General features: G+C 39.5%; 1 protein-coding gene across 1 annotated transcript in view; it reads left to right on the top strand.

The window, feature by feature from the left end:
- LOC127576899 (uncharacterized) overlaps positions 1-23,312 on the top strand; it is a 69,472-nt gene that overhangs the window by 36,834 nt on the left and 9,326 nt on the right. Inside the window, exon 4 of the mRNA XM_052027721.1 lies at positions 20,716-20,812. Within this exon, the coding sequence (XP_051883681.1) occupies positions 20,716-20,812 (97 nt within the window). The remainder of the gene's footprint in view (positions 1-20,715; positions 20,813-23,312) is intronic.

The following is a 23,312-nucleotide window of genomic DNA, read 5'->3' as shown; positions in this document are numbered from 1 at the left end:
CGTGCCCCACAGGAGGAAAAAAAAAGGGAAGAAAACAAAAAAAAAACAAGCTGACCTAATATTACAGATGGATGACTGATACAAACTGAGAAATCAAGTTACCTGAAGTTGTAGAATTCAATATTGAGTCCAGAAGGCTGCAATGTGCCCTGACAGAAAATAAGGTGCTGTTCCCCAAGCTTGCATTGGGCTTCACTGTGACAGTACAGGAGGCCATACACTGATAGGTCAGAGTGGTAGTGGGATGGGAAATTAAAATGGCAGGCGACAGGAAGCTCAGGATCCCTCCTGCGGATCGAACGCAGGTCCTCCATGAGGTGATCACCCAATCTGTGTTTAGTTTCTCCAGTGTAGAAGAGACCACCTTGTGAACACCGAATGCAGTGTACCAGATTGGAAGAAGTGCCAGTGAATCGCTGTTTCACCTGGAAAGACTGTTTGGCTCTATGGATGGCAGAAAGAGCAGAGATGAAAAGACAAGTGTTGCATCACTTGTGGTTCCCTTGCAACACATGAGAATTATAGGAAAAAGTCTACTCCAGTTGTGTTCAAAGAACTAGAATGATAATCTCTTACTATTTTGAGGGTACATCTTTACAGACATCAGAATTGTAGTGGTTCTGCTTTGTAGCTGGAAGTTGCCCTGTTACCATATGCGTATCTGCATGTAGCTGAGAAAAGATTGTAAAATTGAGTGTTCTATTTGTATCTTTAGTCAAGTTTGACAGATTGATGGGAAACCTCGTGGTTCATGCACTCCTCCCAAATGCTTTTATCGAGCCCCCTTTCTGAGATTCGTGACCCATATCTAGGGTAATTGGTAACTGGCCCGTTACTGTCACATGTACCAAGATACAGTGATAAGCTGTGTTTTGCATGCCATCCAGACAGATCATTTCAAACATAAGTATATCGAGGTAGTACAAAAGGAAAAGCAGAATGCAGAATATAGTGTTACAGTTACAGACATAGTGCAGTGCAGGTAGACAAACAAGGTGCAAGGGCCATTGAGAGATCAAGAGTTCACCTTTATCATACAAGGGGTCCATTGAAAGGGCCTTCTAACAGTGGGATAGAACTGTCCTTGAGTGTGGTGGCACAAGTTTTCGAGAGCCTCCCTCCTTTCTAAGATACTACATATGTGCATTGTTAATATTACTGTAGATATAATTGATAACCTAGTAAATTTGAATAGTTTTGTAATTTCACCTGTTTTACTTCTTTGTCTTCACTCTAAAACATTTTACTATCATTTTACTAGTAAGTAAGAAATTCTTCAGATATGTTCTCGTTTTGTTGACTACTTTGTCAAAGTGCGATGGATCTGCCACTAAGATGTTCCCCCTTTAAATGAAATTATTTATATTGATGGGTATTGAAAGCTCAACAAATCGCAACTGCCACAGTCTGAGCCTGGGTTTTGAAGAGAGTGGAGTTGGGAATCAGCATAAGTGTATTGCGAGGAGTGCCACAGTGCCACCATTGCAGAACCTATGTATTGCAGGCATTACACAGAAGTGAGCTACAGCTGGCAATCTCCTTGTATCCCATATATCCATGGTCCCCCATCCCCCTAGTCCCATTGTTTGAATATCTTTAACATACTGACAGATCCTTTATATGTGAGGTGCCATATTAACTCTTTGTCCATCTCCTCCCAAGGCTATTCTGTTGACTTTCCTGTGTAGTAGAAGCACATATTGCCAACTAGGGCAGACCTGCTATGATCTACTTGAACAGTACAACTGCATCACTAAATACTAGGACAGTTTGTAGTTGCTGTCTCATTGCTTCCTACTGATTAACCTGTAGATGCAAAATTTTGTATTCCATTAAAATGTCCTCCCCTTTGAGCTACATTCCCTGTAGGAACTTTGTTGGATTTCCTTCTTCCACACTGAGTCAACTCTGAGTTGTAGGTGCAGGTCAAGGCACAGTGAACATATAATTAGGTCCACCTCTGAAGATCTGTTTTTGATTTATGTGCAAAGCCAATATTTTTGAACTATCCTTTATGAAACATGAAATTTAACAGATTTCTCAGACTTGCTGCATAAAAGTAGCTCAGATGAGGAGAGATTCAACAAAGCTTGAACTTAAGGTCCTCTTTCTAATCTTTTCTGTCTCTACATTCTGACATACTGCAAGAAAGGCAGCTGCCAAATCACCACAGTACTCACCTCAATCCCAGCCAAGCTTCCTGTCAAATGTCACAAAGTTCTTGCTGACTTGGGGCATCAATTGAAAATACATGTTTATTTTACCAAAGCCCAAGTGAGATATGGAGAAAATGGATCAACTGAAGTGATTCAAAGTAAAATTTGTCTGTGAGCAGTTCTGTAAAAATCTGGTTTACTCTGAAGAAAGCAGAAAAGTTAACTTTGAAAGCCCCTATTTTAATCAGCCCAAAAAGATCAGACCATGTGTGAAGATCTTAAAATCCTTGCTCATCCTGTCCTTAAAGCTTTTTCTTGTGTCCTGGCCATTCAATGATTCTTTTGGATCAGATAGGCGAAGGACTCAGTGATGTACGGTCACAGAAGTCTGATGTGGCCGTTTAGACCTTATCTATCTTTTCGTTTGACCACCAGTTCCAGCCTTGTCAAGAACATGGCCCAGAAAACTTACTTTAAAAGAAATATTTGTGTGCAGAATGAGCAGGTAGTCAGGCAGGTATCAAGATTGTAGGACGTATGAACTCAATCCATGGGAATGATGAGTGGAAGTAAACTTGAGGAAATAATTAACATAAAAATAATCAACATTAAGAAATAACCATGATTATTACAAATATGCCATGGCCAAGAAAGCTCACCAGCACCTCTACTTCCTCAGGAGGCTAAAGAAATTCAGTATGTCCCCTTTGTCACTTACCAACTTTTATCAATGCACATAGAATGCATCCTATCTGGATGCATCACGGCTTGGTACGACAGCTGCTCTGCCCAGGACCGCAAGAAACTGCAGAGAGTTGTGGACACACCCCAGCGCGTCTGGAAACCAGCCTCCCCTCCTTGGACTCTGTCTTTACCTCTTGCTGCCTTGGCGAAGCAGCCAGCATAATCAAAGACCCCACCCACCCGGGTCATTCTCTCTTCTCTCCTCTTCCATCAGGTAGAAGATACAGGAGCCTGAGGGCATGTACTATCAGGCTTAAGGACAGCTTCTATCCCACTGTGATAAGACTATTGAACGGTTCCCTTATATGACGAGATGGACTCTGACCTCACGATCTATCTTGTTGTGACCTTGCACCTTATTGCACTGCACTTTCTCTGTAGCTGTGACACTTTCCTCTGTACTGTTATTGTTTTTATCTGTACTACATCAATGTACTCTGTACTAATTCAATGTAACTGCACTGTGTATTGACCTGTACGATTGGTATGCAAGACACATTTTTCACTGTACCTCAGTACAAGTGACAATAATAAACCAATACCAATAATACCGTGCAGAAATATACAGAAGTAAGACATCTGCAATGATTTTCTGTTACATCAGGGGACATCTCAAGATCTTCCAGTGTTCTAGAATCCTATTTAGGAATTGTCTGTTGAAAGTTGCTTGTTATTTCAAAAAGTGCAGCGTATCAGTTATGAGAAGATTAAATTTACCATTCATCACAAGGAAGAATGTTTGAGGGGTCCATGATCTTTTATGAGCAATTTTGGGCCCCGTATCTGAGGAAGGATGTGCTGGCTCTGAGGAGGGTCCAGAGGAGGTACACAAGAATGATACCAGAAATGAAAGACTTAACCTATGAGGACCGTTTGATGTCTGAGGGCCTGTACTCAATGGAGTTCAGAAGGATCAGGGAAAATCTCACTGAAACCTACCGGATACTGAAAGGCCTGGATAGAGTGGACATGGAGAGGATGTTTCCATTAGTAGGAGAGTCGAGGATCCGAGGGCACATCTTCGGAATAAAGGGACATGCAGAGGGTGGTGAAACTGTGGAATTCATTGCCACAGAGGGCTGTGGAGGCTAAGTCATTGGGTGTATTTAAGGCAGAGATTGATAGGTCCTTGATTGGTAAGGGGGTTAAGGGTTACGGGGAGAAGGTGGGAGAATGGGGTTGAATAAAGAAATCAGCCATGATTGAATAGTGGAGCAGACTCGATGGGCTGAATGGCCTAATTATGCTCCTGTATCTTATGGTCTTATGGTTTTTCTGTAATATTGGCCAAAGATCTCCAAACATTTTAGTTCTTTACATTTTCTTCAAGAGTTCTGCTGGAGACCTATAAATCTGAATATTTGGCCCAAGGGTCACTTTAGATTTATTATCCATTTTGTTCTAAAGCATAACCAAAGTTTTGTCTGTGGGAATGTGTTTGGATGCCAATTACAGCACTCAAATCAAAGTAATCAAAGCAGAAGGACTGACTCATTTTCTGTCAGTTGCTGTAATTAACTTGTTCACCTTCATGCTGTGCATTTTTATCATGAAGGTATAATTACAAGGTAGTTAAAACCTAAATTCTAATGTTGCCTTGAAAGAACACACTACATGTACTGATCCAAACCAGGAGAACAAAAGATTACTCTATTGGTTGAACAAGAAAAGCTGATGATGGAAGAAAGATTTTTGATCATTGATGACAAGTTTAACCTCCGGGTGTGTGATGAAGTGAACTTTTGACAGGAGAACCTTTTGCTTGTAATTAAAATACTGTTCCTATTTGGAAAGATATAAACATTGGAAAAGCTTTGCATGGTGCATTAATACAAGTCCCAAAAGTGAATTCCCTAAGGATGTACTATAAGGAGAGGCTTTAATAAGGCAGCCGTCCCTTCATACATTGGTGTGGTTTGCCAATAAAACAAATGACAGTGTAAAATGTATTTTGTGAAATATGATGTTTTTATTGGTGTAGTCTACTGATGAGAGTACATAAGATGGGGGAGGGAAAGAGGTAGCGGTGAAGAGGGAGGTGATTTTTACCTGACAAATAGGGAGCTGGCAGTAAACAAATAGGAGACAATCTGGCTATCCCAAGTTATTGATGTGAATGTAACTACTGTTGACAATAGTAGGGTGACGACCGACATTGGTTGTCGTACCCTGTTTGCAATTTTCACATACAGGCTTACAAAGGACAACCAGGGATCTGGGGTTACTTTCAGCATGACTATATAACCAGCATAGACATGATGAGCTTGAATGACCTGCTCCATTGTTGTATGTTCCTTTAATTCTCTATGAAGGGAAAGTGTGCTTTTAAGGCTTTAGTCATTGCACAAAGTGTCAGATGGCCTCATTATGGTATCAAGGCACAGGGATGGGAATTTGATAAATTTGCATCATTTCTTAATATGTGGGTTCCATGGTGAAGCTCATATCACTACAAAAATAATTTCAGACCAGAGAGGAAGATTATTAATAAAAGCAGAAAATGCTGGAAGCTCTCGACAGGTCAGGCGGTGTCTGTGGAAAGAAAAAAAGAGTTGCCTGTTTTTTTTTGATTTTCAAATAAGATTTTCACTTTTTTAATAGAATTAACCAATTGATCACAATACTTTTGACAAGGTTAATGTCAAACAAATGCCATGGTATAAGCCTTAGTTTAACATCTTCCTGTAGTCTCGTGAACAGAGGTTTCCCAACATTGTTTACTTCATCTTCTTTTACTAAAGATTCTGAATTTCACTTGGTTGTAGTTTCGCAGACAAAATTATAAAGATTATTACTTCATTCTACTGGCTGTTCACTTGGATGTTAATCATTTATGGATTACCTAAGGATTTTGAGCATCAAAGCCAAAAGTGCAATTGTTTGTTGGGATCTTTAGCCCAGATTTAAGGGATGTCTTTTCTATTACCTGTGCCAAATCTTTATGACTTTAAACGTCAAATCTATGCAGAAAATTGAAAAATTTCCTATGAACTCCTTGTAATTTTCCAGCCATGGTTACTTTCAGGACAAGGTTGTAAAGGACAACTTCTGGGGGTCACAAAGAGTGGTATCAGGATCTGATCACTGGGAGCACTTCTAGGAAACTACGACTTCTCAGTTCAGTAGACACTGTGTGGCCTGGTGATACTCCCTAACTAGCCCTAACTGGTGAATCATCAGGGTTCGATACCACTTTTTCATTGTGTTGGAAAGGTTTGTCTTCTCAGAATATAACATTTTTGCTTCTAACAATCCTGATTGAGCTTCTAACAATCCTGGCACCATTCAGCCTCCCATGACCTACACTTTAAGTTAAAATCACAGCGCTTGGATAACGTTGCATATCAGTAAGGCCCCTGCCTACCTTTTCAGAAGCCGCATTAATGACTCAATTGACATATATAAAAAAATGAATGGACAGGAATGGGGCGAGTTGGGAAAGCTTTTCTAGGTTCCAGCACTTTAATCAGCCCCCCCTCCCCCCAGCTCCCCATCCCACCCATCCCCATCGTCTGTAGCCTGGTGAGAAGTTTAACATCAGCCAGCAGTCTCACCTACAGTTGGCTGGCAAGTGCTGCTGCTGTTTCAGACATTTTGAAGCAACATGACAAAATGGCAATGTTAATGCAATTTAAAATAATATTTATCCACATGTTCTGTGAAAGTGAACTACTGATGGGCAGCACGGTAGCGTAGCGGTTAGCGCGACACTATTACAGCACCAGCGATCGGGGTTCGATTCACGTTGCTGTCTGTAAGGAGTTTGTACGTTCTCCCCTGTCTGCGTGGGTTTCCTCCTGGTGCTCCGGTTTCCTCCCACATTCCAAAGACATACAGGTGAGTTAATTTGGGTTTAAAATGGATGGCACGGACTCGTTGGGCCGCAAGGGCCTGTTACCACACTGTAAATAAAATTTTTAAAAATTTTTAAAAATTATATCTTTGGGATAACTTTTTTAAATGCATCACTTTTCTGTATTTATCATTTGATTATATTTTGTACTTCATGCAGTAATAGCAAACTTCTATAATGATTTGGCAAATAAGCATACCACCTGCGGTGCACGGCAGGTACGTTACCCCCAAGGACCACTCCCTTCTGAAGAGCATCCATGAGTGGGCAATGAACGCTGTGCTTGCCAATGATGCCAATGTCTTCAGAATCAGTATCAGGTTTATTATCACTGACATATGTCATGAAATTTGTTGTTTTGCAGCATCAGTACAGTGCAAAGACATAAAAATTACTATAAATTATGAAAATAAATAAATAGTGCAAAAGAGGAATAACAAGGTAGTGTTCATGGGGTCATGGACCATTCAGAAATCTGATGGCGGAGGGGAAGAAGCTGCTTCTGAAACTTTAAGTGTGGGTCTTCAGGCTCCTGTACCTCCTCCACGATGGTAGTAATGTGAAGAGGGCATGTCCTGGATGGTAAGGGTCCTTAGTGATGGATGCCACCTTCTTGAGGCACTGCCTCTTGAAGAAGTCCTCAATGGCAGGGAGGGTTGTGCCTGTGATGGAGCTGGCTGAGTCCACCATGCTCTGTAACCTCTTGCGATCCTGCACATTGGAGCCTTCATACCAGGCGGTGATGCAGCCAGTCAGAATGTTCTCCACCGTACATCTGTAGAAATTTGCAAGTGTCTTTGGTGACATACCAAATCTCCATTAACTCCGAATGAAGTAGAGCTGCTGGCATGCCTTCTTTGCGAATCAGGTAGGTCACTAACCCATTTTTGTTCTGTGTCAGTTGATAGTAGCCTGGGCGGCAGAGAGGGAGAGATACAGTTGATTCACTACAACTGATCTCAATGTCCCTGGTGCTAAAGAAAGGACAAAGCAACCACATTTTCTGATTCCTGAGCATGGACTTGGATTGATTGAAATGCCCAATGGCAATGCAGCCTGAAAATATTCATTACATAAGTCCATATTTGAAGAAACGTCAGTTAATTTGGATGGCAAAGGGTTTATATAAATGAAATGCTGACCCAACATATCTTACATTCTGAGTTTTAAAACATTGATACACAATTTTTTCAGCATCATTACCTATCATATTTATATTAGTTAATTTTTTTGTACAACCTGTTTGCTGATATTTATGGTATGGCAAATAACTCGTATGAGTAACATTGTACAATCCAAACAAAATATGGAACCAAACGCCAGAATAAACCACTGTCTTCAGGAACGGAGGAGAGCATGAGAGGATAAAAAAATTGCTTAGCAGTGTACTAATTTTTCTTCAGGGTTCATCTGTGATATTTAGCAACACAAACAAAAAGTGCAGGAGGAACTCAGCAGGTCAGGCAGCATCCATGGAGGGAAATAAACAGTCAACGTTTCAGGCCGAGACCCTTCATTAGGACAGGAAAGGAAGAGGGCAGAAGCCAGAATAAGAAGGTCGGGGGAGGGAGAGGAGCAGACACAGGCAGGTGATAAGTGAGTTCAGGTGATAGGTGAGTCCAGGTGAGAGGAGGAAAGGGAGATGGGTGGGAGAGGGGGTAGATGTATGAAGCTGAGAGGTTTATTTCTCTCCATAGATGCTGCCTGATCTGCTGAGTTCCTCCAACACTTTTTGTTGTTTCAGTTTCCAGCATCTGCAGAATCTCTTATGTCTCTGTGATATTTAGCCTTGTTTTATACTGTGCATCCAAACTTAATCAAAATAAAATGGTTTGATATTTTGGTTGTTTGGATTGTACAATCTCAGTTATTTGCCATACCCATAAATATTAGCATGTTGTGAAGGAAAATTAATTCATGTCAATATTGACAGATAATTATCCTGAAAAATTGCGTTTCAGTGTTTTGAAACTTAGAATGAAAGAATCATTGGGTCAGCATTTCACTTATAAATAGTAGTGAAATAATATTGCAAATGCATTATATTATCAAAGTTCTATAATATTTTGAAATGAAATAGGTTTCTTTCTTCTTTAGAATTTAAGCTTCATTTGATTGAATTTTTATTCACCACCTGGCAAAAGTCTGCAGGCAATTTTTAAAAACTGCGTCATGTCTACATTTAATTCAGTACAGTCCGGATAAGTGGCTAAACTAGTTGTTTTAGACATAGTGCTGGTAATATTTTCTGCCAAAATAAAGAATGAAAATTTTGGAATGGCAGGATAATGGTCCAAAAAAGCAAACATGATTTATTTTTTAAAAAATCAACAATTTGTCTGGCTCTACCAGAGTTTACGTTAGTTGGCTGAACAACATCTCTTTTTGTTGAAAGCACCTTTTGCATGACAAGATAACCCAGGTGCTGCTAGTGGTCGTAGATCACAAGAAATTTCCCTTGAAATCAAAGAAACATCAGGAAAATGCATGGGATAGAAATTTTAATTGAAGTTATTTTGAAAACTGCCATCTGAAGTGTTACTGTCTTATAAGAAATATACTTAGCTTTAATGTAGCCTATATGTTGTCCAAAATAGGTTTCCTCCTGGTTACTCCTTCTCCAGACTGATCTCTGATCATTCTCTAATCCCTTTATCATTCTGTTTCACCCAACATTACCAGCCCTTATGCCATTTAATTTCTCCTTCCTCCCTACCTCAGTCTTACCCTTTTCTTCTCTCCTTCATGCCTTCTCTGCTTCTTACAACCCTGTTTATCTCTAATTGTTACCTGTTCAGATGAAGTATCATTGGCTTGAAACACACTCTGTTTCTCTGTCCACAGATGCAGACCTGCAACTTTCTATCTTATAGCATATTTAGATAAGATGTATCCAGGAATACATACAAAAAACCTGCTGAGTGGTACTAATTTTTACTAGTATTTAGGAATTTCCTTAATGCTGTATTTTAAGAAACTATTGGACTTTCAGGCAGAAACTGGAAAAACTTACAAAACAGTCTTTAATGCAACACCTGTTTACTTTGAGAGCCCTTCCAAATATTGTTTGAATTTTCCCATAACTGAGGTATCCAGTGCATGAAGAGCTTGGATTAGTTTTGTTTTGCAATTGTTGAGCCATTATACAAAAACATTGTACTCTGTGCAGCTGCATTTATAAACTTCCTGAAATTTGTTCCAGTTAAATGGCTCATTAGGTTTTTGAAAAGTGTTAGAATTTTTTTCTTAGAGTGTATGCTGATTGGCTGCTGGTTTGTCGTTATTGCCAAGAGCATCACATTTTCAGGAAGTGAGCATTTCAAGATTGTAGATTAATGCAAGTTTCAAACTAAGACGAAAAATAACATTTTTCTTTTTGGCAAGTTGAACAATGTAGCCTTGCATGTTTGAAAACATTTTTCAGATGAATCAGTAATTTTTAAATAATTTGCTCTGAAGTTTTAGTGAACCAGACTTTAATTTCAAATATCAACCTGAGAAATGCATTACTTTTTAGTTTCAATAAACATTGGGGGAGGCAGGCACCATTTCTGCTGTAGTTAAAAAAAGTCTGACTAGAATTCGAATGGCACTTGTAATGTTATCAGTGAGCCTGTCTTCTTTGGTACAGTGGGCATGCATTAGTCCAATCTGCTGCATCTGGATGACAACATATGGACAAAAAGTTTGTACAAGACAAAGTGAATTATAAGCTCCACTTAAGTTTGATGCAGTGGGTTGGACTCTCTTTAGTGGGGCAGAATTTCAGTAGGGTTTGATTTATGGCTGCTCTTCTGATTCTACTCTTGACTTCAATCCATTGTCTTGGGTTTGGAGTCATTAAGTACAGCACTAGTTCTCTCCTGGATTCTCAACCTCACGTGGGAGGCAGCCAGTGCCAAACCACAAAAACCTGGTGGTCCTGCAGTGGAGCAGACATGGTGATGCAGTTGTATTTGAAGATTAAGGAAACTGCAAAGGCCAAGATCAGGAGGTCAGTGGAAATCACTTTGGATCTAGATGAACATGCATTGGATGCTGGTTCTGAAACTCATTTCTGGCAATTACTGGCATCTACTGTGGCCTTTCTCAGGAAGGGGAGGAAATGAAGAAATTTAAGTTGTCTCGTAGGGGGCCAGATATTGTCCCTTTTCAAAATATGCATGTACCAGTCAGCAAAGGATATCTTCACTGTGCCAACCTCTGCCCAATGGTAGCATCCTCACCTCCTTAATGAGAAAGTCTTCAATTTAAGCCTCATTCTAGAGACCTGAGCAGGCTGGCACACAGAAGGTTCATTCCTTCAGATCTTCTTTGGCATTCTCCCAGGATCAAGGATGACTGGCCTCCACTCCAGTGCCTTGGGTTCTGAGGTGTTAACGAGGTCAATGTGGGATCCACAGACTCTTCCACAGATGGGGCAGAAGATGCCTGACCATCACAGCTGCCCCTGCAAACTCTCCAAATCCACTAGAGGGTTCAGCAAACCATTATCAATGTCCTCTCTCAGTCCAACAGCCCCATAATGAGATGATAGTAACATTAAGTCAGTTCCGTAGGGCAGGCCACATCATTTGCTTGTCTGACACCAGGCTCCTGTTCAGTTCCTTCATGGCAAGAGATTACCAGGCAGACATGAGAAAAGGTTCAACAATGGGAAAAGCTTCCTTGAAAAGTCCAGCATTCCATCTGAACTCCGGGAAATCCCTGGCCCATGACCATTCCAAGTGGAGAAGCATTGTTCAGGATGCTACTGAGAATGTCAGGTCCATGTACAGAGCGCAGAATGGTCCAGGTCAACAGTGGAAGAAGTGCACCACCTAACAAGTTACTCACCCACTTGCCAGCCAAGCATCTCCTGCCTCAGATAAGACATTAAACAGAAGCTATGCTCCTGGGTGCATATTAGAGATGGTATTTAGAAGAAAAACAGGGATTTCTGGCAAATACCTTTCCTTCCACAAATACTAACTATCATTAAAATAGATTACTGGGTTATGTATGTTGCAGGGTCTTGCTCTGTGCAAATTGGCTATCATCTTTTTCCTTCACTACAATGATTACAATAAAAAATGTACTTAATTTATTGTAAAATGGTTCAGAACATCCTGATATCATTGAGTGGTTTATAAATGTAAACCCTTTTCTTCTGATTCAGAGCAGAATTATGGTGGAGAATATAGCCCAGTAAGTCTGAAATCTGGAAACTGCTTTCAACCTTGCCAAAAAAAGGAAAAATATTTCAACCTAAAATGGGCTAGAAATTCAATTGCGCAGCACAATACCTTAATAGTATATAAGAATTGTTACACATTATTACATGAATTAGTGAATATTCATCAATTAAATGAACCCTAGTTAAAACATAGAACAGTACATCACAATACAGGCCCTTCGACCCACAATGTTGTGCCGACCTTTAAACCTTGCCTAAGACTATCTAACCCCTTTCCTCCTTAATATATCTCTATTTTAAATTCCTCCATATGCTTATCTAGTAATCTCTTGAATTTGATCAATGTACCTGCCTCCACCACCACCCCAGGCAGCGCATTCCATGCCTCAACCACTCTCTGGGTAAAAAACCTTCCTCTGATATCTCCCTTCAACTTCCCACCCATTACTTTAAAGCCATGCCCTCTTGTATTGAGCATTGGTGCCCTGGGAAAGAGGCGCTGGCTGTCCACTCTATCTATTCCTCTTAATATTTTGTATACCTCTATCATGTCTCCTCTCATCCTCCTTCTCTCCAAAGAGTAAAGCCCTAGGTCCCTCATAATGCACACTCTCTAAACCAGGCAGCATCCTGGTAAGTCTCCTCTGCACCCTTCCCAACGCTTCCACATCCTTCCTATAATGAGGCGACCAGAACTGGACACAGTACTCTAAGTGTGGTCTAGCCAGAGTTTTATAGAGCTGCATCATTACCTCGTGGCTCTTAAACTTGATCCCTTAACTTATGAAAGCTAACACCCCATAAGCTTTCTTAACTACCCTATCCACCTGTGAGGCAACTTTCAGGGATCTGTGGATATGGACCCCCAGATCCCTCTGCTCCTTCCACACTACCCAGAATCCTGCCATTAACTTTGCACTTTGCCTTGGAGTTTGTCCTTCCAAAGTGTACCACCTCACATTTCTCTGGATTGAACTCCATCTGCCACTTCTCAGCCGAGCTCTGCATCCTTTCAATGTCCCCCTGCAATCTTCGACAATCCTCTACACTATCCACAACACCACCAACCTTTGTTTCATTTACATACTTGCCAACCTGCCCTTCTACCCCCTCATCCAAGTCATTAATAAAAATCACGAAAAGCAGAAGTCCCAGAAACGATCCTTGTGGGACACCACTAGTCACAGCCCTCCAATCCGAATGCACTCCCTCCACCACAACCCTCTGCTTTCTACAGGCAAGCCAATTCTGAATCCACATGGCCAAGCTTCCCTGGATCCCATGCCCTCTGACCTTCTGAAGAAGCCTACCATGTGAAACCTTGTCACATGCCTTACTAAAATCCATGTAGACCACATCTATTACACTACCCTCATCAACCTTCCTGGTCACCTTGTCAAAGAACACTATCAGGCTTGTGAGACATGATCTGCCCTTCACAAAGCCCTGCAATAAGTTCTGCATTTTTTTGATTGTTTACTTGGTGGATTATTTCACTAGTTTAAAAAAAACTTTTGAACTCAAATATTGATTTTGGACATGACTGATAGGATGTTTTCTTAGTCAACAACTTGGTCGATATCAATCCTTGAGGGTAAGGATAACATCCCATTGAGTTTAAACAGAATTAATATTTGTACAGTACTAGCGAATCTGAAGTTTAAAGGATGTACCTTATGCATAGATAAGCCCTCCGAATCTCACTCCTTTCTTTTAATCTATGTTTTATTATGATAGAATCTGTGGTCATAACCTATTCTGATTGGATTCTGAGAAGTATTTATTTAAACAATGACACTAAAGCTCTTTTTGTTATTTTGATACATAGTCCAATACAAGGATCATGGGAATCTTCTTAAAGTTTCCATCCCCAAAGTATCGTTGCCATCTGTAATGTAAGAGTCAGACTACAAGTTTGTAACACAGACAGTGAATTAAAGTAAGGAGTAAACTCGCTTTATCGTTCAGCAATTATAATTTAAGTGGCAGAGTGGGCAATGAGGGGGAGGAAGGAAAGATTAATAGCTCAAGATCTTTCAGATTCCTAAGTATGAAGCAAAATATTTTGTTGCTTAGATGTTAATAATATTTTAGTGAAATGTTTAGGAGTAAATTTATCAAGTCTTGCAATGCACGTATGGAAAGAGAATGGGCCAAATCTTCCCGAACCTCATGCCTTACACCATTACTTAGCCCTTCAGTTAAATGCAATTTGCACTGTAGCTTAATAGAAATGTGTGCATGGTGAGGGACATGGGGCACCTGGGAGCTTTGCGAACAAAGGGACCAATCATGTATTTTACTCTCCGTCTGCTCTGTTGCACTACACTTGGAAAGGCAAATCTTCTTCATCTTAGACACTCTCTCGGGACCACTTACTTCCACACTGGTTTTGTGGGTTCCAAAATATCTTAATGAGACCAAAGACTGAACCGCAGACACTTCCACAGATGTGGCAGGTGGTAGCTGATGGGAAGGTGGGTGGGTAGTTTGAGATGGGAGGCTGCTTCCAATGCTATATGGTTCCAGATGCAGGCACTTGAGGTTTTCAATATCATCCCAAATGCTCCTTCTCCACTTTGAGCAATCACGGGCTAGGGATTCTCATGAGTCAGTGGGAATGTTGCACTTCTTCAAGGATGCTTTAAGCATGTCCTTGAATCTTTTCCTCTGCTTGCCTGGTAATCTCTTTCCATGACAGAGCTTGGAACAGAGAGGTTTGGAAGCCTGGTGTGGGGATGCAAGTGATGCAGCCTGCCCAATGTAGCTGATGGAACTTAACAAGGGCGTCAATACCGGGTGTTGGCCTGGGAGGGGACACATTTTGTGGTTTGCTTGTCTTTCCAGTGAATTAAGAGAATTTTGCAAGGACAGCATTGTTGCTATTTTTGCAGGGCCTTGAGATGCATGCTGTAAGTAGTCCAGGTATTAGAAGCATACAAGAGGCAAGGATCACTGCTGCCCCATAAGACAATGAGTTTTATGTAAGTGGTAGGCTGGCAAATTTTATGTGAAGTTATACATAGGTTAGTTTGATATTAATAATCTTTAAGATAAGATATAAGATATTTATTTATTAGTCACGTACATCAAAACACAGTGAAATACATATTTTTGCGTTACTGAGAATGTGCTGGGGGCAGCCCGCAAGTGTCGCCACTCTTTCCGGCACCAACATAGCATGCCCACAGCTCCTAATCTGTACGTTTTATAAGCCATCGAGTTACCGTCAGTGAGGTTTTTGCTTTTTGCTGGTTTGATTCTTGTATTGAACAGCAGGACACAAGTTCATATATTACTTAAGAGCCATCTATGCAAGAGTGTAGAAGGTTCTAATGCTCCAAAATGGGGTGGAGATAATTCATACCAATTCTCCTGTTTTAGAGTCATAGAGCATGGAAACAGTCCCTTCAGTCCAACTGATCCATGCTGATCAAGATTTCCATCTAAGCTTGACCTATTTGCCCATGTTAGGCTCATATCCCTCTAAACCTTTGCTATCTATGTACCTGTCCAAGTGCCTTTAAAATGTTGTTAATGTACCTGCCTCAACCTCTTCCAGCTCACACCAGACTTCCAAAACTCTCTATTCCAAGCTCCATCATGGAAAGAGATTATCAGGCAGAGGAAAAGATTCAAGGATGTGCTTCCTGTTTTCTTGCTGGTTATTTTCAAATTTGCATTACATGCCCAGAAAGCAAAAATATCTGCCAGCAGCAGTGCTCAAAGTGAGATTACCTGGTACCTAATAGAGCTAGAACTGAATCAGACTACTTCAAATGGCTTCCTAGTGGCATACTGCTGCCCCTTCGGTGCTCAAGTTGCTCTATGTTGCCGAGCAGACCTTTGGCTGGATCACAGTGAGTTTGTGACCTCTATCTGTGCTTAGCATTGAGGGTTGTGGGATGTGAATGGAGGTGATCCCTTGGAAAGAAGTGGATGTGGCCTTCAGAGCGTCCACGTGAGAGCATGGAGATGGTTTCATGCTCCTTATTATTTCATGCAGGCCTGACAATCCACTTACCATCTCAGTGTGCATCATCAGCCTTATCATGAAATAAGATAAGATCAGATATCTTTATTAGTCACATGTACATCGAAACACACAGTGAAATGCATCCTTTGCGTAGAGTGTTCTGGGGGCAGTCCGCAAATGTCGCCACGCTTCCGGCGCCAACATAGCATGCTCACAACTTCCTAACCTGTATGTCTTTGGAATGTGCGGGGAAACTGGAGCACCTGGAGGAAACCCACGCAGACATGGGGAGAACGTACAAACTCCTTACAGACAGCAGCCGGAATTGAACCCAGGTCGCTGGCGCTGTAATAGTGTTACGCTAACTGCTACATTACCATGCCTGCCTAATCATCCCAATTGTGGTCCTCCTCTGTCCTTGCGGGGGTCCAGCTGTGTGGACTCCCCTCAACCGCACTTTTTTTTGTTATTAGAATTGTTGTTTGGATGGTAAGAGTCTGCGCATCTCTTTGATGGTAAAAACCATGAGTTTGAATGCATCACAGGAGAACACGTTCCTGTAGTTCTTTTTAATTAATATTTCAAAGAAGTATTAATTTAGATAGTTTATCTATTCCTTTCCATTCCCAATATTATTCTTTGAGTTTCTCACTTCCTTCCTGTTACTCCAAAAAGATGTTTCATAAAATATTAATATGCATCCACTACTTTGCTTGCTATTTTCTTGTCCAAACACGGTGGAGAGTTTGCCTCCAACTTATTCCTCAGGAAAATTCAACATTTATCTTCGATTTTGTTTTATTTTTCTGTGTAAAAATTTATGGTTGCTAGAATGACCAAGAAAAGTTGTTGACTGAGCTGTTGCTGTCTCCCAAGCCTTTCATGAACTGTCAGGAATGTTATCAGCTCCCTTGAGGCTACCAACCCATATATTTTATTATTGCTGTGCTATTTCCTATTTTAGTTAAATACCTATAGATTATTTCAAATGGGCATAACCACTAATTGCAGATCTCACTACATTTCATTTTAGTCTATTGCTCTTTTCAGGAATATGATATTAGTTTTATGCATCTCTTGACACTGTAACACTTGTTCTCAAATTGCTTTCCTCTCCAACTCTTAACAGAGGCTTCCTCTGCATCCTGAGACTTCCATTTAGCTGCTACAAATTATCATATCAAAATACTCATTCTCAGCAGCTCCAGTGGCAGCACAATGCATTTGGTCCTGTAATCTTCACTTAAATGGCATTTGAAGAAAAACAAACAAAATCCATTTCTTTCTTCAAGTGGCTATATGAAATTACTTTCCCCAAAGTCCTCGGGAACATAATTGTACTTTTTAAGCATCTTTGTTCAAATCAGGCAATAAGTATCAGAATGGTTCATGTCGTGAACAAAGGAGAATTTGAATAGCTGATCACTGAAACAGGCAATAAGTATGTATTTTGGGGAAATCTGAACTGGCCATGCTGCTTTGAAGAATTAGATTTTTAGATTTTTTGTGGTTTTGTTCTTTTTTTCTTTAACATTTCCACAAGAAAGGTGAATTGACAGAAGGAGACTATTAACATTTCTTCTATGTAAAGTCATGTCGCAGAATGATTATTTATGCGTACCATATGTAGGAGATAGTCAACGGTTTCAAATCCAATACTTTAGCAATCAAGGATGTCATGGGTGTGTTAAAGACTACAAAACTTGAGATTAAATATAGCAATCTGCACTTTCTCTATAACTGCAACACTATATTCTGCATTCCATTTTCTTTTTACTACCTTGATGTAATTATGTCTGGATGGCATGGAAAACAAAAGCTTTTCACTGTATCTAGGTACATGTGACAAAAATAAACCAATGCCAATAGTGATGGGTCTATTGAATATTATCAGTTCCATAATAAATGGTGTGTGTTGCTGTTTCAGTGTCTTCAGACTCCTTTCTTAAAGAATAATTTGAAGTTATGGAAGGATTCACAAGCCATAGGGGAACGACTCTTCCATAACCTTAACCACCTTTGTGCTAACTAAGAGGATGATAGGTACTATGAATCAGGAAGGGCTTATAGATCAAACAAACAAAATAATCTGGAGGGGAAGCATCCATTGTGGTGCAAGTATCCCAGTTCTCCACACTCTCCTCCTTTAAATCCTACCTTTGCAATCATCTGTCCTAATATTTCTTGGCATGTCTGAGTGTTAACACCATTTTGGCTCATTTTATGATGTTAAAGGTAAAGTATAAATGATAGTCATTGCTGCTGTAGTTAGCATTACCATTACAGCTCTGGAACGGTCCACAGAAGGAACAGGGCTGTGTTCTTCACATTCTGATTTATTTCTCCTGTAAGCACGTTCCTCTGATGACCAGCTAATATTGATACATTTCTGTTGATAAATTATGGCCAAAAAACTGCTAAACTAACACGTTTTATCTTGTTTTTTTTTAACTTACATTCTTAGTTGAAGTTGTAAAGGCCAGTTGTGCCACTGTTTGTCTGTCTAGCGCTGTGACTCACCCACCTACACTTTCAGCTGAATTTATAAGATAAGATATCTTTATTAGTCACATATACATCAAAACACACAGTGAAATGCATCTTTTTGCGTAGAGTGATCTGGGGGCAGCCCGCAAGTGTTGCCATGCTTCTGGCGCCAACATAGCATGCCCACAACTTCCTAACCTGTACGTCTTTGGAATGTGGGAGGAAACCGGAGCACCCGGAGGAAACCCATGCAGACACGGGGAGAATGTACAAACTTCTTACAGACAGCGGCCGAAATTGAACCCGGGTTGCTGGTGCTGTAATAGCGTTACACTAACTGCTACATGACTTCAGCTCCTTACCTGGTAAATTATCAAAAAAGGATTGACTTTAAAGATTAATTTTAAATACTTCTTTTATTAATTTATCTTATAAAGATACAGAAAGAAGCCATTTGGCCCATTGGATACACGCCATTTAAAATCATGTTTTCTAGTCATATTTGCCTCGAAATAATACTCCCTTTAACTTCCTATACCATTTAATGTTTTAACAGCAGTGCACTTACAGACACTGCTCCTGGCTGCTCTGCGGTTCACATTTTTGGCATGCTAAATGTGAAATATTTAAGTTGGTTTGAGAATAACTAAAACAAGAAAGTGGAGAAATCATTACAAGGAGAACTTTATCCTTTTGTAATATAGGAGCAATACTGCAAAGGACAAAACAGCATAATCTGAACACTGCCCATGACTGCATATGTGCAGCTATGTAAAATTAAAAGGAAGTAAAAACTTTTTAAAAATATTGTCTCTTGGACTACCACATTAGTAATTTATTAGAAATACATATTGACTTTTTAAAATCTTTAAAATTACAGACAATGGGTAGCCCAATATCTTATTAGCCACCAGTGATTCTCTAAATAGTGGCTGGTGATAAATTATGAAACAATAATTTGCAAAATCTTGAGACTTTTATTAATTCATGAAAGGAAATTGGTCTAAAACTGATGTTTAAATTGAGTTAAATCTTAATAAAGACTACAAGGGTTTCTGCAGTGTGCTTTGATATTGTAATCCCAAGCACAGATGCTAAATTTTGCCTACCTGAACCTCATTATTAATTAATTCTTTTTTAATATAGATTGGATTTAATCATTTGCAAAAAGTGGAAGTATCCCTATTGATGTTAATCTATAATGCAGATGGCTTGAATTTCACCAACCAGAGTTTAATCTGGCACTTTGTGCATAGCTAATCAAATCTTCGATAACAGATGTGAAGAACCCAGTTTCAGTATGCACGTTGGAATCTTTAGTTTAATCAAATTACTCAGATGCAAGATAAGTCAACACTGATCATCAAGCTGGTGGAAATTTATATTTCTCAGGTCCGCCCACTCCCTTTGTTTCAATAACAACCATGCTCTATGCTTTCACACGTTAAAGCAGAAATTGCGATGGTACCTGAATAATTTAAGAGTTGTCTATGGTGTTGTGTAAATCTGATCAATGTCACCAACAGAGAAACGTGACCACAGCTGTGCTTGAAAAGTGTTCCCTGCTCTGTTTTTTGCTGTGTGTTGAAAAAACAATACTTACTCTGTTCACTTTACTCCTTCCTGACCTTGCTGCAGGCAGTGGTGTCACCAGCTGCACCAGTTAACATGGTCATCTTTTATGTTTTTAAAAAATGGCTTGACAGGGGATGAAACACATTTCATATAAACTAGCATTTCCCACAGGTGTAGAAGTCCTTGTTTGTGTGCCTTGTACTATTTGTTTATTTAGCTTCTGAAGCAATTTGGCTCATTCAACCTGGCATCCAATACCTAGCTATTTGATTCAATGCCTTCACCTCTCCATCCATTTTCCTTCATTTCATTGACTTTTCATGCAGTCAATTAAAGAAATAGATGAGAGGATTTTGTTTCTCAATTTCTTCCTGTCTATCATGACCTTGTTCTTTTTTTCAAACTTCCTTGGTCCAGTTTCAGTAAATAGCCATTGAGTGCCATGCCACCTGCTAAAGGTAGTTGAGAAATTAGCTTTTCCTGAAATTACCCTGACCGGTGACCTCTACTAACCCACCCTGGGTTTTGGAAGTCTGTCCCAGCTTTCTGTGTGGCCATATTTACTGCTCAATTTCAATGTCGGTGTGCAGTCTTTTAATTATTACTTGTCAGTTTAACTCAATAAAGCTTCAACTAAGTAGAGAATTAGTTTATTTTTTCATTAGCTTGTAGTAGATGCAATGTTCTTTGCTTAATATTACTGTTAGTTACTTTCACCACCAATTTTCTGATTTCTTTGTTCTGAAAGGAAAGACAAGATGAAGAAAAATCTGTGAAATCTGCACCACATACCACACAAGCTTCTATGTCAAAGGTCACTTCTGGAAGCTCGGGATTAGGAAGAGGTAAAATTATATTTTTATCCTTAAGCTTTGATTTGTTGAGTTAATTAAGATTTTTTTTTCATTGGGTCTGTGCAGCTAACAGGTGTTAGCCCTCAAGCATGGTCTCCAGGGCATGAAGCTATACAGCAACTTGAGGGCGATATAATTCATTGTAGCCTTGAACACATACAAATTGGTCAGGGAGACAACTCTTGAAGTTTTTTTTTCCAAGGCCAGATGACATGGGAACTTGAAATCCATGTCAGAAATCAAAGGAAAATTTTGAACTGTCAAAACGCAAACTTATCAACAACCACTTGACTTTTTTTTAAGAAAAGAAGCCTTCTGTATCAGATTTCAATTCAGAGTCAGGTGGGAGGAACTGTGTCAGAAATTTGCAATACAAAGCAGAAATTGAGAGTGCATCAAAAATATCAGATGTAACACAAACCAACCTTCATCTTACTTGTCACATCTGCTCTGTCTAATTTAATTTTGAAACCAGAGAGGGGAAAAGGATCACAAACAATGTGTAGATGATAATATTTCATTTTTTTTTAATCCTGTCAAGGAAATTAACAGCTGCATGTTGGGTTAAGTGCTCACACTAAAGCTGATTTGTATGAAACATGATGTATGATACAATGAAAAGAATATTTCAAAACCCAGATCGGCAGAGCCCAATATAATAATACACTTCGAACCTTCTCACCTGATTCCATTGTTGGGATTAGTACAGTGGATTTGTCTGTGAAGGATAGCTCTTAAGCTGAGGTGAAGATGTGAAGTACAACAATAATGGTAGCAAAGACAGGGTACCGTGGCATTAACTGTCTCATTATTTACAGATCTTAAGCCACCCTATTACTTTGACATAAGGTTAGCAAGCAGTGCCTCAGTGAGTCTGACTCTATCGCCTTCTGTTTACCTTTCAACCCAAATGTATGATTGGTGGTTTTTCAAGTGTTGTTCTTTATTATAGCCTTTATAGAAGCATTTGTGTCATGTGTGATGTGGTTAAAAATTTGAGAGGGATAGGGAATAGAAGTAGATAGCACTCACTTGCATAGTGCTTAGGCACGATAGGTTAAAATGTCACGTATTTTATTCACACAAGAAATAAAGAAAGAAAACCATGTTTTAGAAATGAGTAGATGCCCTGAATGGTAAAGAAGCTTTGCTTCATCCCAGAAAATAATGAAATAATGCCACCAGTGTAACTTGGGATCATTTTAATTCCCCCAAGTCTCAGAATTTCTCAGCAGAATGCAATGGTTTAATGATTACACCTTTTCATAGCAATATGAATAAACTAAAAATATTGGGACAATGACAATGCTGATGAATGAAGTTATTAGATATAGTGTATGATCCTGGTGAAAGAGCTTCAGGCCTTGTATTTCATTTCTGACTCCCTTTTCATATAAAAACATTGTAGTAGATCCCGAAGCAATACCTTTCATGGCTTTATTAGCACAGTGAGTTCAACGCGGTCACAACACAAGCACAAAAGGTTTTTATTATCTTTTTTCAAAAAATATTTTATTCAGCTTTATCGTCTTTGTAAAAAACCTACTTCTTTGTTGAGCGATGTGTTCTACCCTATGCAGCACATTTCTGACCCCTTTCCAGCCAGTATTAAGTAGCTTCCCTTACATCACTTAACTTTCATAATTTTCAATCTTGATTATTACATTCATTTTATATCTCAAGTAATGTCAACTGTAGAGACTTTTCAGACTCTCTTGTGGGTGTATGCATCTGTAACGATATTTGTGATGTACTGCTTAAAAATCAAAGATCACATAGATGAGGTGTGCTCTCCACTGTGTGTCATACCTATAAAACAAAGGAAATGGAATCATCACTGCATTTATTAAATTTATTGCAAACTTGCTTCGAACGATATAAGAATATGTTTAAGGCTATTTGAGTTGCAAGAAAGCCATTGTTACAATGGTGGTATTTTTACCGCTTGGTAGATAGACAATCCCATATGTTTCAGAATGGAGATGGAAAAATGTCTGTGGCTCAATGACCTCATAGCTCAAGTTACAAGTTCTGCAGGTTATTAACTCCATAAATCTTTTCCATATCCCACTCTGAAACAATTGACATTCTGTTTTTACTCTTTATAATATTTATTGTATGTCCCTTTTGAAAATATAATAAGCCATATGCTGAGAATATTTGAATAAACCTCTTTATAGACAATAAAAGATGTGTATTGAACTGAACAATCTGGGATCTTGCTGGAAGTGATAGATTTGTTCAACATGCCATTGACTCTTAAGAATGGGATCCCTTCATATTTGCTTTTAATTGAAAAAAAATTGGGTAAAAGGCCATTGAGCAGATAGCAGGACACCCCTGTGGTCAAATTGAGATGAAAAGAAGATTAAATATAATGATTGATTCTTTCCTGAGCTGGGACTACATTTTTCAGTCATCTGTTTTCGACTTGCATTTATGTGAGTCGTTGATATACACACGAGTGCTTGTGGTATTGCTGAGGGGATTG

The sequence above is a fragment of the Pristis pectinata genome, chromosome 12 (assembly GCF_009764475.1).
Source record: "Pristis pectinata isolate sPriPec2 chromosome 12, sPriPec2.1.pri, whole genome shotgun sequence".
Lineage (NCBI taxonomy): Eukaryota > Metazoa > Chordata > Chondrichthyes > Rhinopristiformes > Pristidae > Pristis > Pristis pectinata.
This window is presented reverse-complemented; position numbering and strand designations above follow the sequence as displayed.